This window comes from Rhinatrema bivittatum, chromosome 12 (assembly GCF_901001135.1).
Source record: "Rhinatrema bivittatum chromosome 12, aRhiBiv1.1, whole genome shotgun sequence".
NCBI classification, from domain to species: Eukaryota; Metazoa; Chordata; class Amphibia; order Gymnophiona; family Rhinatrematidae; genus Rhinatrema; species Rhinatrema bivittatum.
The window spans coordinates 13183485-13203186 of record NC_042626.1 but is presented as its reverse complement, the minus strand read 5'-3'; the positions used below and the strand labels follow the sequence as shown (position 1 = coordinate 13203186).

General features: G+C 40.6%; 1 protein-coding gene across 3 annotated transcripts in view; it reads right to left on the bottom strand.

Annotated features, from left to right (window-relative positions):
- The window catches only part of SRPK1 (SRSF protein kinase 1), a 71220-nt gene that overhangs the window by 49304 nt on the left and 2214 nt on the right, over nucleotides 1–19702 (bottom strand). The window contains exons 1-3 of one of the 3 annotated variants that reach the window (XM_029572783.1): nucleotides 11939–11989; nucleotides 1225–1355; nucleotides 193–301 (exon numbers count right to left, since the gene is read on the bottom strand). The exons of 1 other annotated variant lie outside the window; for it this stretch is intronic. Coding sequence is in view for 1 of the 2 variants with exons in the window: in XM_029572781.1 (XP_029428641.1) it covers nucleotides 193–301; nucleotides 1225–1355 (240 nt within the window). In the remaining variant the exon portion in view is untranslated. Of the gene's footprint in view, nucleotides 1–192; nucleotides 302–1224; nucleotides 1356–11938; nucleotides 11990–19702 lie in introns of those variants that run through there. One more of the 3 variants, XM_029572781.1, reaches the window with a different exon arrangement.

The window sequence follows — 19702 nt, the reverse complement described above, 5'->3', positions numbered from 1 at the left end:
TAACATTAAGTGATTTTCATGCACCATCTAGGACTTATTTTAAAAGGGAAAAGAAAATGTTTGGTTCAAGTGTCTGACAGGAAGAGAGAAATTATCTCAGATCCAGTCTTCTGTGAAGGAGCAAGAACATTAGTCACCAAACAGGATCACGGAGTCTAACATAGCTTATGATAAAGACAGTAAAATACTGACTGGATGTCCCAGGATAACCACACCGTGGAGAAATGGCCCCAGCCCAGCTTGCGAATGACATGGTATCGTCCATTAAACAGATCTCCTATTTTCACATGATGATAACCTCCTAGAAAAAACCAAGAGAAATTTGCAACAACGATTTTTAGACACACAAGGCAGGCAGCATTAGGAAGTGTTCTAGATATAACATGTGCTGAATGAATAGAAAGTTGTATTCCTAGATAAAGGTGGTCACTTTGGTGCCTTGGCCTATAGTAGGATAGTGGAATGGAGCGATAGCAACAAAACGTACAAAGGTTATGCAAGGCGGCTTGATGGAGACCTGGACCACGAGACAACCATCTGGTACAAGAATACAATATCACAGTTGAACTATCAAGAGTCTCCCCAATGACTCTGCTAGTGCAGCATCTGATTTAATAAAAGCCTGGCACAACTTACAAAACTAGAGCCTTTATAGACCATTACCACTAATATTAATTTTTAAAGTGCTACTAGATATGCAGTTATGTTGCAACCACTCCCACCAGGGCTGGAAAATTTCTGGGCACCTGCTGCCAGGCCATTATTACAATCTAGCAGGTCTCTGGCATAGGGCTGCAGAAGGGAGAACCCATTATAGCCTTGCACAGGCCTCCTTGATGCCAGGCCGCAAAGGAAAAAAAAAAGCTGCCACGTGGCCAAAGAGAACCATCATCATTGCCAACTAGCAATAAGCTGAAGAGGAGGTTAGGTGAAAGATGGAACAAGCCAGAGCAAACAAGAGAAAAATAGAAGTAGAATTAAGGGCAAAAATGTTCTCCCCCTGATGCTGGAAGTTTCCTAGCATAGCTGGTGCCCATTTTCTAAACTGTTTTCCATCCTTGCTTCCTACCTCTTCCAATGTCAGACTCTACAATCTCCAGCCTCTAGGCCATCTTTGGAGTGGGTAGCTAAGGCATTTTAGATTAGATGACTTACCGACAGGTTGTTAAAAAAAAAAAAGTCCTTAAGCAATAAAAAGTCAATTTTAGATCAGTATTGCCTCACCTTTGCAATAATCATTGGGGTCTTCTTGCTCATCATCATCAGATCCCAGTATTTCCTCCTCCTCTTCCTCCTCCTGCTCAGGGAGCTCATTCTCAGATTCACGGGTGGTGCCTCTGTGCTGAGTCTCAGGCCTGAGAAGAAAGCAGTGCCAAATCCTTACTTGGACAATCTGCAAACTGGGAGACTGTACTGCTGGCAGGGTACTGCTGTCAAAATCCCTTTCTGCTTTAAAGGAAATTGTAGAACAACGGGTCACAGTATGAGGATTTAAGGGGATAGTCACCAGGTGATAACATAAGGACATATTTCTTCAAGAACAGCCTCACAACTGAGATCAGGGAGGCAAGAACATTACTGGAATACACCAAAGCCTGAGGCAAGTGGCAGGGACTCAGCCATGGGGGAAGGCAGTGTAAAGCTGGAGATTAAGTAGAGTTGTGGTATTATAGTAGCAAGGAGGACACCTGCACAGGACGGACAGCTCTGGTTATCGATTTACCATATTTCCATTTTAATCACGAGGATTAATTTTCAAAGGCTTTAATTGGCTAACATTGCAAGTTAGATGATAGCTCGGCTTTTAAAATTTTTTTCTGGTTGCCAGCTAAATTTAGCCTCCTAAATTAAATAGGAAGCCAAACTGACAGGTGTAAAAAAAAAGTGCTCAGAAGGCCTACCTGTGGTGAGCTTAGGGTTTAGCCAATCAGCGCTGGAGTGCCTTATGAATCTGTAGAGGGACTGGTGGTGTCCCTATCTAGTTTATTTAGATTTCCATTATGTTTTTAGTAATGATTTATGCCTATTATGCTTTATTACCTTATTTTATTTTGACCTATCGTTTTAGCTTAATGTGTTTCATGTAATACACTTTTTTAAATTATGTTTACCTTGTAAGCCATCCAGAATATGGGATGGTACTGTCATAAAAATTTTGTAAATAAATCATCTGTTCCTCCAGCAATTAACCCTTTTACAACACATTCCAGCTGCTAACAATCTTTCCCTGGTAAGATTTCTACATAAAGCTGATGCTGCTCTCAGACAAAAAGCCTCGCCACATAATAGTCATTGTAAGAACTCTGGTCAAAACTACTGCCAGACTCAAGAGAAGTTCTAAAATATTTAAGCTACGAAAAAAGATCATTCTTCCTTACTAGTACTCCAATTCCTTTTGAGGACTTTTTTGTTTCCTTTTTAAACATACCTAGGGACCTTTGTTTACAGTTTAAATTTTTCCTGAGAATTTCAATGTCATAGCAAAAAAATAAAAGGCCTTTCCCCTCTGATTTTGCATCCACATTGTAACAGTCATTTTTCCCACTGGATTTATTTTAACATTGAAATTCCCAGGAAAAATGAAATAAAAACTAGACAAAGGTCCCTAAAAACACCTCAGTCTCTAGCACCCCAACACCAAAGGATATTAAACAGAAATAACCAGAGGACTCTCCAATTATATTTCCAGAAAGGAATTAATGTGCCAATGTTCAACATTTCCTAGCAAACACTCCACCCCCCCCCCCCCCTCAGAAAAATGCTACCTAGGAATTATTTTAAGATGACCCTCTCCAGAGTGGCCACAGAATGATCCAAAACAAACCATCGAGTCACTGAGGGGTTAAGTCTTCCAAGAATACAGGATCTAGGAGTTCATGTAAAATACAAGCAGGGATCAACATGTAATGGAGCACATTCAGAACTGTTTGCGCCAATTCTGCCCCGACAGCTAACAGCTTTACCAACTGCTGTTACAGGAAATAGACAAAAGCAAAGAGAAGCTTAAACACAGTCCTTGCCTTCTTCACAGCACAAACTAGACAGGAGCTTCAATCTACCCGTCTCTTCCGAGCACACACTAAATGGAAGAGTGAAATCAGATTTGTAGCCTGTCACTAACACATGGAAAGATTTCTATTCTAAGCAGCAGCACAAGATGCCATCCGGCATGAAAGAAATCATTAAAGCTCTCTTGCTCAGGGACAGACGTGGAAGAGAGCTGTGGCAGAACAATACCTGCATGACGCTCGGATCCCCATTGGTGGAGATGCTCCCAAAGATGGACCAACGGTTTTAGAAAGAGCCATTAATAAGGAAATGGCAGACCGAGCAGCCGAGGTGCAAGCACATTCACTGCAGTGCCGACTCTCCCAGAGCCCAGAAAAATCCTGTGTAAGGGAGGGAGATGCAAAGAGGATTTGCCTCTACCACCTAGCTGCAGATACATAGCACTGCATTGCAGGTAAAGGGCCTCACAACGCCTATGAGAGCTGCTCAGCTCATTTGCTTTTCCCTATTACATTCTGTCAGCGTTCTGGGCAGGGAAAAGAAAAAAAAACCACACACAACTGTCACTTCCCTAGGCGATAAGATGAGGAGGATTTAGTTAGTTTTGCTTTGTTTGTGAAGTTAAGCAAGACAGTTTTAGATGTAGGTTATGTTTCACTGAAAGTCAGGCAGAACCTCTGCTTACAGTCAAGTATTCAGAGATCCATTTATATAAGATCAAGCAGAATTCAAAAAAATGAAAATGTTTTTCTCCCCACAACATAAAGAGAAATACTGCAGCAAAAGCTACAAGGTACATGACTACTTTTAAAGGCCCTCTCCATGCGGCGATTGCAGTCACATTACTAAACAGAAAACTGTGGATCTCATGCCTATTATTCTGTTCACTCAGGATGGTGGTCCTAGCACCCTTGGGGAGTTGTCTCTTGAAAAGGCACCACTCCACACCCCCCCCCCCCCCCCCAGTTGAAGGAGAAGCAGCTCTGCACCAACCACCACAGCAAAAGTAGAAGCCAAGCAGAACCCCTTTACCTTCAGAGCCACCCCTCCCCCACCCCTTCAGGAGGTGAGAATCCACGGGGAGCAAAGAAAAAGATATGGAGAGAAAGCAAAAATACAGATGGGAGTGAGGTGAAGAGTTCACACATTTTCCTATATGTAGGATAGTATCAGAGGTCAGTGGAAGTCTTGAATACTCAATCCTAGTTAGTGGCATTTTCCAGCAGCTAAGAGTCACTAATACATGATTATCTTTGCCACTACTTTGGATTCCAGAAAATGTTGCATAAAACCCTTTCCTTCTTCCACCACTCAGTGAGCAAAACCCTAAATAAATACCCTTATATTGAAGGGTCCAGGAGAGTGTTCTCGGCTGCTGTTACTGTCAAATGTTCAATGGGTCCAGGCAGTTTAGTCACCTGTCCAAGGTAAAGCATTGCCATTAAGGAACCACTAGCAATACTAAGTAAAAAGGACATTCCAGCTGTGCATACACATTTCCAGTCTCAAAGAACTGAAGGAAAAGGGTTTCTTCATGCTATATGACCCAAGTGCCAAATATTTTCATATTATGACAAATCAATTACATTTCTAATTTTCAAACATCATGAATCCTTTGGCATCAGATTTATTTTTGGTTTTGTGCTCAGATACGCTGTTCTATAGACATTCTGAATGGTCACTAAAGCAAGGTTCTCAGAGGTTGCTGATACTCTAAAGCCCTGTATATATATTTTTGAATTCATGTCAGGGGTCTGTGAGGTTTGTTTGGAGGTTTCCTTGTGTCTTTATAAATGCAAAGAAGTATATCTGAACAGCTAAAAACTTTTTGGCAAAGTAAATTTTACACCAAATCGTCTTTCTACTTTCCTACTGGATTGTTGGTTTGGTTCTCCACCTTTCCCATTCTGCCCATCAGCATCATACAACTCAACTAGCACACCCAAATATTCAAGTACTTCAAGAAATACATTACTCATCATTCAATCCAGTTTCCCAACAAGCAGCTATTTACAAGGAGTCCTGCTCCACCCCTTTTGCTGAAGTCAGCAGTGCCTGCATACACTGCTGGCTAGTTTATTTTGTGACGGCACCGAGGTGCCCCACAGGAATTTGCCTAGAAGTACAGAGAAAGTACTCTGGCAATGTGCAGTAGTAATCTGGTGCATTACTTGCACCTCACTATGCAGGATCAGCAATGCAGCAGCTATGGAACTGTTACTCAGACACCAAGCATGGTCTTGGTAGACAGATAGCTGTTTTATGCAAAGGGAAAGGTAATATTGTGCACCTTCATTAAACTTCCACCCCCCTCACAAAAGCAATAGCAAACTCCAAAGTAAAGATTAAATCCCTATAGGAAAACTCCAGAAGAAGTTAATTTAAATGAAGCATTTAGATTTAAGCAAACTTATTGCTCAGCTGCCAAACAGTGATGTAGGCTCAGCAAATGTTTCCTTAGAAACCCAGAGAGCAGCTATGAATTTAAAGAGGTACCAACCAAATGCAGTCAAAGTAGTTACCGTTTTGAGTTCCTCTACTCAGCCTCTTTAGGGATAAGGTCAATGGGATCTCAGCTTTGGCCGAGATCAATTTGTAGCATCAAACAGATTTTGAACTCCGAGACAGGAAAGTCCTCTCTTTGCATTTTGGCTGAAAGTGAATGTTGTTGAACAGGGGAGGGATATTAATGCCCACTTTGGACATGCTGATTTGATGACTATCTGGCAAAGCAGGTGGATTAAACCTTCTATAAAAAGATATAAAAAAATATTCTGCAGAGTAATCTGAAGAGCTTTATGGATGGGACTGTCATACAGCACATGAAGAGGCAGGAGCTCAGTTCTTTGATACAGGCATGTGTTCTGGCAATACATTGAATGCGTGTATTTTTTCAGCCTGGTTTAAACTGCCAACACCACAAAGTGTCTTGGTTACCAGTTCAAGAATAGAAAAGTGAGGCATGCATCCTGTGCACATATTACATCAACTCTACGATGCAATGAAGCACAGCTAAGTCAGGAAAAATGGTCACTTGTTTGAAAACAAAGGTATGACCTCTATCACCACACCTGCAAAGACCATTCTGTTCTCATTCTGGATTTCAGCTACCGATGATCACCAAGATGCCTTCAAGGACTAAGAGCAATTAGGTCATAAGAACACAAGACCAAGGTCCATCCGACAGTGGCAAGTCCAGGTCGCATGTACCTTTGAGCTCCTGAATAGTTGATCTATTTCTTGTATCTCACTCCCAGAGATACTAGCTTTCACAAGTCTACCTAGCTAATAACTGTTTCTAGACACTTCCTTCAGCAACTTGCTCAATCCTATTCTGAACCCTACTATGTTAGTTGCCTTGACCATATCCTCTGGCAACAGATTCCCATAGCTTGATTGCACGCAGAGTGAAAACACTCCCTACAATTTGTTTTGTTTAAATCTATTTATTATTGAAATGTAACACTTGAAAATATAGACATGCCATGGTAGCTTTGACTCTCAGCCAGACATATATAGTAAGATTTACAGAAGTACAAATTCCCATAGTTGCAGATTGCCCCAGCCCCCAGCTCTATGATTTGATCGCTTCATGGAGTGCTCACTAGTCCTAATTTTTAAGTTTACTAATGCTGTTTGAAAAGGCAAATAACCATTCTCTATTTACCCATTTCACCTGACTCATGATTTTATACATCTTCAATCAAATAAGAACATAAAACTTAAGCATTAACTGCGTTATCTGATTTCTTCGCAAGCATTCTCCTTGCCAGCTTCCTTTCCCAGTTATGGCAGGCACTAGGATACAGATTAAGGATGTCACCATGCTGTGTTTTAAAAATGACTCTGCGTTAAATTTTTCAGACCACAAATTCTTCTCTTGTGCAGAGCGCATTTCCTTTTGCAATTTATCCATCAGCTCTGACTGTTTCTGAATAGCATCTCTGTAAGCTCCTTCTGCTCTGGTATATCAGCTGGACCCTCAGGTTGTATTCCCGACTTGACAGTGATCACTTCTCTAGTATGAAGGCTTGCAACGGTCGAATGTGTGCTCTTGCCCATGGTACTATTCCAATCGCTGCTGCCATTGGCCCTAGCACTTGTAAATATCACCAAAGGAGGTTCGCAAACTCCAACACAGCCTATTGTTCCTGGACTTTCCATATCCTGTTGGCTAGGAGATGCACCTTTCCTCTCTTTGGGGCCGATGCAATACCAGAATACTGGTACAGAAAATTAAATTGTGCGTAAAAACATATGCGTCCAAACTGGGTGCCCGTTTTGTTTTTTTACCACATGCACATTCAACTCTTGGGCACTTGATGCAATAGGCAAATAAGCTGCTGCATTAAAAAGGATGTGCTAGAGATAAATTGTGCATTCCTAGCATCAGGTGCCCAGGAGACATGGTTGTAAGCAGATTAGGAAAATGGACACTAAAACTGAGCGTCCGTTTTCCTAACCTGCCTAGCATCAAGATTCTCTCTTTCCTGTCCAGGTTTTGGGATGCCTCAAGACTTAATGCCAGCTCCGGGGATGGTATTAATTTTTTTGAGGGTTAAAATGTGCATGTTGGGTGTACTTATTTTTTACACATAAGGGGTACTAGCTAATAGCCTCTTCAACATTGCATTTACATGTGATGAGCATTATTAGCTACATGCTGATCCTCTTACTGCATCAGGGGTAATGGACGTGCATCCAACCGCAGGCTAACCTGTGTGCTAGTCTGAGAGCATGATATTGCAATGGCCTGCTTGTCAATGCATATGACCAAACAGATTAGAGTTTGTGTTGGGCGCATCTAACTCTGCTCTGTTCACTATTATCCTAAACCTTCTAAGATCTGTATTACTCGTTTGGTTATCAGATAACCCTGGTGGACTAGTCTGCCCTAATCAACCAGCTATCCAGATATGGGTATACGCAGATGTCCTCCTTGCACAAAAAGGCTGTCACTACTTCTATCACTTTCGTGAAGGTCCTTGGCACTGTTGCTAGCCCAAAGGGCAGAGCTCTGAACTGAAAGTACTCCCTAGCAATTACAAAGTGTAGGAATCACTGAAACTCCTGATAGGAATATGTAGATATGCCTCTGTCAGGTCTAGAGATGCCAGAAATTCTCACTTCTGAACTGCTGCCTTTACTGTCGCCAGCAACTTCATCTAGACATGAGAAATAATGAGAACTCTGTTTACCCTTTTTAGATCTAGTACTGGCCCAAGGCTTCCTTTCTTCCTTGACACTACAAAGTAAATGTAATATGTTCCTGTTCCCTTCTCATCTGGTACTAGTGTTATTGCCCATAAGCGGATTAGTCTGTCCAAGGTTTGCTGCACTGCCGCTTTTTTGTTTGCTTTGCAAGGTGAAATAAAGGATTCCTTTATGGGAAACTTCAGTTCTGGCTGATAGCCTCCTTGAACAATATATCCAAGACCAAATGGTCTCCTGTAACTTCGGCCCACTGATAAAATTCCTGCAACTGTCCCCCTACCGGGAATAGTGGACCTATCCCATGTTATTGTGTGGTCTTGCCATTAGATGAGCTTCGGGCATTACCTACCCTTTTGCTCCTCAAAGGGCTGTGTGCTTACTAGGCCACTGTCTCCATGGACCTCCCCTGGGTCTCTCTTCCAGTAATCTCCGGGATTTTGTACCTCCCAGATCCTTCACTAGTCTTTCCAATTCTTCTCCAAATAGCAGCCTTCCTTTAAAGGATAGCTTCCCCAATTTAGGCTACGAGGATGAATCTGCTGCCCAATTTTTTTTCAAACCATGGCAGGCACCTCATCATGACCCTCCACTGCAGTTTGCTTGTTTGATACCCTTATCAGGTCGATTATAGTTTCTGCCACAAAGGCTGCCACTGACTCCACAAGGCTGCAATCTGGTGTACTTCTCATGGAACCTGCTCCCTCTGGCTCCTAGAAATCTTGTTGGGCCAGACGAAAATGCCCTTGCCACATACCCCCCCCCCCCCCAATATATTGCCATCTGTAATGCCAGAGAGAACTCAAAAGCACTCTTTAGGAGTGTCTCCACCTTCCTATCCTGGGGGTCTTTAAGAGTGGTCATCCCTCCACCGGGATCATGGTTCTCCTGATTACTGTTGATATAACCACATCTAATCTTGGGATGTTCAACAAAATATCTGTCCTGTTCCACCATACCTAGCTTCTCCATAGTTCTATGGCTCCTTAGCCTAAACTCTGCGACCTCCCACTCTGCTGTCAACATATCCTGGATTGCTGAGTAGATTGGGAAAGCCCTCATTGGCTTCTTGATTCCTGTAAGGATAGGTTTCCTTTCATCTAGGCTCCTTAGTTTGCTCCTCTTTCAGGCTCGGCACCTGGGACCCACTTGATATCAGTGTCCCCAGCTTCTAAGGCCTAAAAAGACACTGCTGAGTCCTTCACCTCGCCTTTCCTCCTCCCACATGGCCTTTTCCTTGGATGATGCCTCTTCATCTTCTTCTTGTCCAAGCCTTCACTCCTCCCATGAAGTCTGGGGCTTCGCTCTCCCTTCAGAGGGAAAACTTGCACCTTCTTGCCTGCCCTGTAACTGGCAATATGCCTGATGCACTGCCATAATGAAGTCTATGGAGAATTAGCCCCTCTTCATCCTGTCATGGGGAAGATGACTTTTGCCACTGCCTTGCTGTACCTGCCCTTCCCTCTGATGCTGCTGAGGAGTGTTAGTTAACATGTTTTAGAAATTAACAATAGATATACATCAATATTAATCCCTGTTGCGTTGATTTATATTATGAATGTTACTTTTGTGAACAGTTGTGATCTGTATTTGGAAGAACGGTATATAAAATGTCTAAATAAATGAAAATCCTAACACTGGCTCCAATAATGCCGGAAAGGGGACACTTGCTGCACATCCAGCGGGACCTGCTTCTCGCTGTTTCAACAGAATGAGCACACATCTGGCTCTGCACTTGGCATACTTCCTACCTTTTCCCATACCTGAGGAAAGTGTGCATGTTTTGGGCCAGGTTCCTCTATTTTTGTACTCACGGAGCTTGCTGGTGAAGGCCAGGAGACCAGAACACCTGGCTGCCCTGGGGAGGAAGAACAGTCCTATGGAGGCAGTCAATCTGCAGGTGTTCCCCACCCGGTCCTGGCTTCCAGGGAAAGCAGCCTTAAGGAAGGTGTTGCCCTAGAGCCTGTCTTCTCCTGCTGGACCAGCAACCTTCCAGTATGCCCTTCACCATGTGCTGGAGGAAGAGACTACAGCCTGCTTCCCCCTGCTGGGGCAGCCTTAGTACAGCTGACATCACAGGAAGAAGTCTCGCACTCTGCCCCCATCTGTTGGTAGGAGGGAAAATCCCATAGGTTCACTGATCTGGAAGGATAAAAAGATGCTCTTTTGGCTTTGCTTCTTTCACCTCAGTAATGGTCACCTTTGAGACCTGGCAGGAAGAAAACCAATGGGACACTGATACCAGGGTACAAATATCACAATGATAGGGCAGACAAAATTGGTGGAGGGGTTGTTAAGGATGGCACAGAATTGAGCAGGATAAAAGTTTTGCAGGAAAATGCACTCTGGAATCTTTATGGATAAAACAAAAAAAAAAAAGAAGCACTGGCAATTTATTACCACCCACCTGGCCAGGATGAGGAAATACTGTAAAGTGCTTACAGAGATTAGAATGGAAAGTAAAATGAGCAGCTATCATAATAGGTAAATATCACATCAGAACACGCACGGGAGGCAGGATTCCCAGATGCCATGACTCTTCATGCAGTAGCTAGTCATGGAACCAGCAAGAAGGGGAACTATATTATATCTAGTTCCCAGTGTAATGCAGGACTTTGTGCAAGAGGTGATTGATTCGCTTGGCAACAGTGATCATAATGTCATAAAATTTGACAATTACTGGAGGGTGAATACAGGGAAAACTACTGTAGTAGCATTTAACCATAAAAGGGAATTTATTAGGAAAAAACTAAGGAACAATTCACAAGGGTAAAAACTTGTTGAAGGCATGGACACTGTTTAAAATTACTATCCTTGAGGCTCAGGCAAATGTATTACTATTCATTAACAAAAAAAAAAGGCTGAAGGAAAACCAAATGATTACCGTTGTGGTTTGTCTAGATCTTCCTTCAATGCTATACATTCTAATTCTTCAGTTTTACTTTTCAGACTTCTGGCATTTGAATACAGATATTTAAAATAAGTTTATTTGTATATCTATTTTTATACGTACCCACACCCTGCTTAGAACAGTTCCAAGCACAAAAAGTTGTTCTGCAACATGTCCCAACTAGTCCTGCTCATAAAAGATCAAGCAGAATCATAGTTGTGAACTTTGCGCTAGCATACAAAGTTTAAGACAAAAGCATATACAAGACCACTAATATTACAGTCAGTTGAGAGAAAAACAGAAATTGGAGAAAAGGATCATAGGAGTATAAACATTTTGGTACTAAAGTCTGGCAAGAAAACTATACAAAGATATCAGATATATAACATCTGCTGCACTAAAACCACCTTAGAAGTGTAATGGCGAGAAAGAACCCACAAGGTTCCAATGTAACAAGGTGCAATCAGACGTGCATGTTATCCTGTGGTTGTGCACACATGCGAATACAACCCTATTCCTGATTTAACAAGGGATTAGTGTATAAATAAGCACATCAATTAATATGCAATTTGCCTGGATTAGCAGTAATAAAGGCATTAGCTATTATTCCCCAATGCAGAGAGGTGTATTAGGTTTAACACTGGAAATTAAACTCATGCTCTGAAATGGACTGAAATTTCTAGCGCTAGTGTTAATAGATGTAGCTGAACCTGGAGCTTAAACACAACATAATTTGTGCAAAAAGTATCTCTCTTGATGAGGTCCTTCAGGATACCCTCATGCTTTGTGTTCCCTTTAGACAGGAAAATGGACATAACTATCTCTTACCCTACTTCGACTTCTCATGTTGTCAGAGCAGATCTGTGGTCTGTTCAGGCCCTGATATAAGTAAAAACATGCACTGAACTTCTGTACACATTTTCTTTACTCATGTACCAAAAAGTTAAGTCCTGATGCAGTAAACTAATGGTATGCAGATGCATCGGGAGTTAAAAGCAAAAAAGCATTGCTAATATGCACAAGGATCATTTCTTTACACAAACATGCATATTCACCAGCTGAACAGAGATACAATGCCATAAGACCCTTACTTCACCTCATGTCCTACATTTGTCTAATAAAATGTATCACAATTTCCACTAATGGGGTTAACCTTATGTAAAGGTCAAAGAATTAAAATGACCCCTTAAAGTAAATTTTAGCTAAAAAGTGTAATGTCTGCTTTAAATGAATCTGTTCAAACCCAAATGCATTTCTCTCTATATCTATAGATATATATAGGTGGAAAAGTGGTGGTTTCATATATTCATCATTGCAAGCCCCAGTACCAGAGAGACTGCACGTCTGACATATACGATCCCCCTGACGAAGGAAGCATTTCCGAAACGTGGCCATATTGGGTGATTTATCCAGCTAAGTAATTAGAGGCTATTGCCAGGAATATAATGAACAGTCTTGATGACAAAATCTGATGTTTGACAGCGTTTAATAAGTAAAAAATGGATCAGTGGAAAACGGATTTGAAAATGTTTGAATGCTAAAGATTTTTATTCACGAACCCTTGAGAGTGCATATAAAATTAACCAAAAAAACCACTGGTGTGTCTACCATAATAGTGGGTAGTTGGTGGTGAGTTAATGATTAGAAGCTGTGAATAGCCAGTGAGCAACAATGGTTTGGGACTTGCTATGGTGAATATACACACACATATGCATTTGGGTTTGAACAGGTTCATTTAAAGCAGACATTACAGTTTTTAGCTAAAATTTACTTTAAGGGCTTATTTAATTCTTTGACATTTACATAATAAAATATATCAGCAGAGAACATATCAAACAGTCAAGATCAACTGTTATACATTTTCCACAAACAGTTTTGTACAGGGGAAAAAGGATTTTTTGTGGGCCTAGAGAAAGTTTCACTCATGGGCAGACTAGATAGACCATGAATACAACTAAACATAAGAACATAAGAAATTGCCATGCTGGGTTAGACCAAGGGTCCATCAAGCCCAGCATCCTGTTTCCAACAGAGGCCAAAACCAGGCCACAAGAACCTGGCAATTACCCAAACACTAAGAAGTAGGGATGTGAATCGGGCTTTGGACAATTGAAAATATCGTCGATATTTTCTAAATCATCAGAAATCGGGGGCTCCCCTGAAACGATAGGAAAACCCCACGATATTGATCGTGGGGGTTCTCTTATCGTTTCGGGGGAGGGCGGGAAAAATGGCACACAAATAACCCCTAAACCCACCCTGACCCTTTAAACCCAATCCCCCCACTTCCCCCACCCTCCCGACCCCCCCAAAAACCCCCCTTTTACCAACGCGCTTCTTCGTTTCTAGATGTATCTGTAAGAAGTTACGATGATTCTGGGAGCACCTGTAAGAGGTCTAATCCACCAAGGAGCTAGGTTATACATGGTTAGGTTAAGGGGTATTCAACTCTGGTCCTCAAGAGCCATAAACAGGCTTGGTTTCAGAATATCCACAATGAATATGCATGTAATACATACCAGCACTTCATCCATTATATGCAAATTTCATGCATATTTGTTACAGATATCCTGAAAACCAGGCCTGTTTGTGACTCTAGAGGACTGGAGTTGGACACCATGTCATATCTTTACTATTTGAAAATGTTTAACGGTCAATTCAGTGGTAGTGTTAGGCACTGCCATTGAAAGACCCTGGTTCAATCCCTAAATCAAGTCCTCCACTCCTTAGATTAGCTGAAGCTGGGGATGCTGCCAAGGGACTGTTCACAGCTCCTATGGTGAGATGGGTGATACCTATTGGATGGATGGATGCCATTGCATGTTGGATGGGGAGGATATAAGAAAAATCCCCTGGTAGATGCAAATGACAACTCATGGAGCCAGAGCCATCCTTGGTGAATGAGCTGAAATATAAAAAACGAGAAAGGGGAAACTGCTGGGTCATACAAAGTTTTGAATTAAAGAAAAAAACCCATCAATACTCAAGAATGTGAAATCTTCCTGATGTAAGGTTACTATAAGCAATTTTGCAAAACCAGGTAAACACAAACCTGACTTTAAAATCCAATAAATGACCAAAATGAGATAGATGTCTGCTGTGCAAGATCAAACTATAATAAAGAGGAAAGCTGCCCTGTGCCAGCATCACTAGTATGCAAACTGAGCTCCATCCTCTCTCCTGCTCTGGCCTTCTTACCATATGGAAATTTAACTCCACCCTTCTTTGCCTGTACTCTCCAGCTCTGCCCCCTCTCAACTGTAAAATCAACTCTACCACCACACTTCACAATATTTCCCAGTCCTTGAACAAGCTTTTACTACTAGTTTTTATATAACCAATGCTTGCCGTAAAAAGCACAGCAGAGGGGAGTATTTAAACTTACACTGCACAGCACTTCATGCTAATCACCGCTCTATACCCCATGCTTGTCAAACGATAGCTGAAAATAAAATGTCAACCTCGAGAAACTTATCTGACCAAAGCATGCATTAAAGACCAATTATTCTCTCAAAACAAGCAATTTCAGAAAAGCTTAGGCATAGAAACTTACACATGCAATACTCCCTACAGTGTAGGCTAGCCAAGAGATGTTGCACAGGTATTAATTGTGCTATTGCTTGCCAACCTGCAGTGAACTTAACACAGTCTTGTAGAGCCATTCAACCATCTGTCTACAACTGAACTTGCACAGGTGAAAAAAGGAAAACTGATGAAGGGAACTTGAAATTAAAAAAAAAATCCAAATCCACCCCTCCCAAAACCAAATAAAAAATGTACACACTGCATATCGCTAGGATATTAAGTCAGAGGATGCACAGAAAAGCAGCATTTTCTGCACACTTTTTGGGCTGCTCAGAAATTAACTATTAGTTTCGGCGGGGGAGGATTTGGACACGTGTCTGTATGCGCTAAACCCCTTATGGTATAAGGGGTTGTGGACATGCGTCCAACCGCAGGTTAAACAGTGCGCTCAGCTGAGCATACACTATCGTATCGGCCTGAAAAATTGTAAGCTCATTGGGGATGGGGAAATATCTGCAGTAAGTGAATGTAATTCACTCTGAAGTACCTAAACAAGTCATTAATCTTTGGTGCTATTTTTAGGACAAGACTGGTGGCCTTTCTTAGGAAAAGGATCACCACATAATCCATAGACGATCCTCAGAGTTCTTAGAGCCACACTATGGGAACCACTGAATACAGGATTTAACTGGGGCTGAAGAAAAAATCCCCAAGCCTTAAAACCAAAAAATTCATACAACACCTTCCTGCATTCAAAATTAGCTTTAGCCACAGCCAGCTATTCGACAGGAGCAACTCCAGTAAGGAAGGGCTGAATATTTCCTTCGTCATGGATATGTAGCATTACGGGTCAAACAAGCTAAGATGCACCTTTTTATTGGACTAACTTTCAAGAGTTATGCTCCAATCAGTTCGTTGAATAAAAAAAACAGAAGGTCTCACCTACAACTTAATTCTCCATATCAGAGTGCACTAACAGCAAGCACAATTTTTTGGTCAATCATGGAAAAAGAAAAGTCAAACATTCAAGTAACTGAACAAGCCATTTAGTCCTTGTACTTTACATCCATTTTGAACCTATAAATGACAAGTTTGTTATGAATAGTGTCTTCTCTGTTGCCATTTGGCATCCTTCCTGGAGCCTGACTGACCTCCAAACTCCAGCACTTTCTCACCCTTTCCTTGCACAGAGCACCGTGTACTTCAAGGCATGGCATACAGGGACATCCTACAGGAAGACAGCACTTATGAAGGCCGACCAGTATTACCTTCACTTCCTTCAATAGCCATTCCAAAATAATCTGTCTTCCCAAACTTGTGTGTTTCTTTTCAATCACACTTCATATTTACAAGAGCCGTTCACACACAAAAAGTACTGCCATGGTGGGATTAATGTGAAACTTGCCCTCCAATTTCTAGCCTGAATGGAAGCAGCAGTGGGAATTCCCTATCATACTGGCTTGTAAAAATAGTGCTGGTGTTGCAGTAGAGGAACTTTACTCTCAGGCTGTGAGGGCTACTTTATCCTAATTCCTTGTCACAACTATTTTGAAAAGCAGGATGCTGAGGAGGGATTCATACTCTGGTGCTTTGCTGCAAGCATGGGATCTCACACACACTATGCCCTCAGACTGAAAAGTTTAGACTGCATTTACATTTTCTTGTCCATTTCATTCTATTCAAGTTACACATCAGTGATTACCAAGCTTTTCCACTTAGAGCCAACTTCAGCATTATAACTATAGAAAGCATCATAAAAACACTGCTTTGGGCAGTCTGTCAGGAACTGGGGAAGTGGTATATAAATATTTTTTACATTTTAAATAAAACCTAGATCAAAATTGTCCCTTTTAATTTGATATTAAAATTGTATTTACTGCCTGTTCAGTCTTGTGCACGACCCTATCTAAATATACTTGTATCATTTCAAAATATGTCTGCCAACTTTTTCTTTTGTTTTTCCTGACTTAGTATGCAATGGGCACACAGCATGTCTTTTTGGGTCATACTGGGTTTGGGAATCAGAAAAGTACATCATATCTTCTCTACCCTTATCCAGAGATCTTGCTGGAAAAATGGCAGCATATTTCTTCATAAAAACTACATTTCCAAGACAAGGTGTTACTAACTTACAAAATCAAACAAAGAAGACAGACAACATTAAACATGGTGCAAAATTGAATCAGCAGAGAAAAGTGAAACTGATCAGACAGCTTAAGGGGTTACCTCTCATTTGACTATAAGTTATACCAATCATTTTTCATAGCAACAAAATTCACACCACACACTGTAAAAAGATGAACTTGTGCAAAGATCTCTCATGGCAGGCTGAAGAAAAATCATTGATTAGTTATGCCAAAGTTAAGTGGCAGAACAATAAAAGCTGAAAATGAATTCTGGGATCCAAACATTTTAAATATAACTTCTTTTTTTTTCAAAAAGAATATCATGATGCAAATGAAGTCAAAACATGAGTCAATGCAGAAAAATTCACAGATTTTAAATAAGAAAATAAAACTTCAAGTGCATATCTAATCCAGTTTTGCCTTTGCTTTGTAATGGACTGATGCTGTTCTCACCCATGCAAACAGTAACATGTGTTGGCCATTTGTGGCATATGATTTGATATTTCCACACTCAGATGGGTGGCCCGACAACTACATTTAATCCCCAGATCCTAGATGGGTTGAGGGGTAGGGGGAATCTGCAATACTTACTCAAAAAAATATTCAATAACAATGTGCGTTTATTTTTATACTTTGTCATTAGAATAAGGTCAGTATAACTGGTGGATCAGAATCTTACAGGTGTTTTATTTAGTCATAGAAAAACCTGAATAATTCACAACTGGTTAGAAAACTAAACTGTCCAAAAATCCTTCTTTGTTAATTTGTAGTGAAAATGTATTATTCATAAAAGTACCAAACACTATCCAATGAACAGGTCCATTTCTCCAACATTGCACCTTGTTGCTCTGACAATACCACTAAAAAGGTGAGAAGATAATTCAATTTCCATGAACTTGCAATCTTTAGCATCTCTGACACCAACTGATGTGGACATCTTTCCATAGGAAACTGGACAGGGACCAAATCCTCACACACAGGTCATAAAGCTTTCAGCTACTGAATTACACCCGCCAATTACTTCAACCACCAGTGCTCCTTATCCAAAGATCCTTACTAAAAATGACACACCTACTGGTCAGATCACAAATATACTTCCTCGTCATTTAAATAGGACATGAAAGATGCAGCAAGCAGAAGTTTTCCATGACCTAAGATAACTAAAACCAAATGGGATACCCCCCTTCTCTCCCACCCATGAGCACAATGACAAAAGCTGGGAAAGGTTCTGATTAAAATGAAATAGCATGCAATCCTAGCTAAGAAATGGGGTGACATGCAAACCTGGAAAAATATTTGTCACCCGTACATATAAGTTCCTAATATTTGGTGCATAGCACCTAGTGCTGCCCCAGGCTGAAGAGAAACTACCACAGCAGCTAAGACTTTGCTGTCAGTGGAACTAATGCCAGCACACACAGAGAAAATGGAGACTTGGCCATTTCCAAACTAAGAAGCCTAAGCTGTACTAAAGGAAGAGACTGAGGAGGCTTGACTGAAGGAAACCAAGAATAGTGTAAGCCCAGCTTCAGCCCAAGGTTCCTTTTATTTTATAGTACTGTTATACCCATTTTTAGTCTAGATTTTAAATGTAGCAGTTATTTTAAAATTAAATTGTGCTGAATATTAGTTTTATGTTTTGTATTTCTGGTTTAATATATTATTGTTAAGTTGTAAACCGCCTAGTAACATTGGATTGACTATATATAAATATTTTAAACAAATAAAAGTAGCAAAAGGAAAACATTTCATACAGGGGAAGTTTTTCAAGCCCTGGAGACTTGTGAAAAATCTGATGTTCTCCTAGCTACCCACAAGGAGTTACACAATTTCAAGTGAGGTAGATAGAGGCTTCAAGTGAAAAAAAAGCAAGAAAGGTCATTAATCAGTTTTTTGACCCATGACCCTCTAAATCTTTTACCCTATTACTGTTCACTGAAAAGAACATTCAGCATCAACACTGCTGCAATTCCAGGGCAGGTTTGGCTATGATCCAGGGACTACTTGAATGGTAATGCCCAATTTCCAACCCCCTAAAGCCCATGCTTATTTTGGGGAGGGAGGGGGGAAGGCAAGCGGGATGAGAGCAGAGATGAAACCCACTTATTTTCCAATGGCATTATTGTTTATTGCTAGTCTATCAAATGTCCAGTCATTTGAACTTTTTTTTTTGGACAGTATCAACCAGATAGACACAAGTCCATCAATATCAATATTAAATACCTACATGTTATGGGCAAAAAAGGATCTAGCATGAGGGATCATGGAATAAGTGTGAAAGGGGGTTGATTCAAGAGTAATTTAAGGAAATATTTCTTTATAGAGAGGGGGTGGAGACAAGAACAGTAGCTGAATTGGTGTGGATAGGCAGACTAAATAGCCTGTATGGTCTTTTTCTGCCACATTTCTATAGAGATATTAAAAAATAAAATCCTTCCATTCAAATGTCTTTCTAGGGGGAAGAAAAAATTACCTTCCAGGTATATATAGATATCCAAGTATGAAAAATTAAAAGTGTTTATGCAACTGCAGGACTCAAACATCCTGTACAGTATTTGTTTTAAACCACCTTTTCTTATTACAAAAATACAAAGGATTCATTTATCTACAAGAAATAAATGTAATGCTTTGGAAATAAAATTTCAGCTCTCACCTAGTAACATTAAAATTTAAAGGGCCACAAACAATTACATTTGAGACTCTTAAAAAGAAAGCATATTGCACCAATGTAAAATGAGAAATAATGACTCAAGATAAAGAATTGCAAGAACAAATGATTCAATGTTGCTTACAAAATCTCATATGTGCATACCAGTTAGTTATTCTGCTCAATGCATTTGCAGCTGCTCTGAGTAGATTAAACCTGAATCAATATACAAATTCAAAAACACAAGACATCTAAATATTCAAAATATATTTAACGCATTAAAAAAAAAAAGCC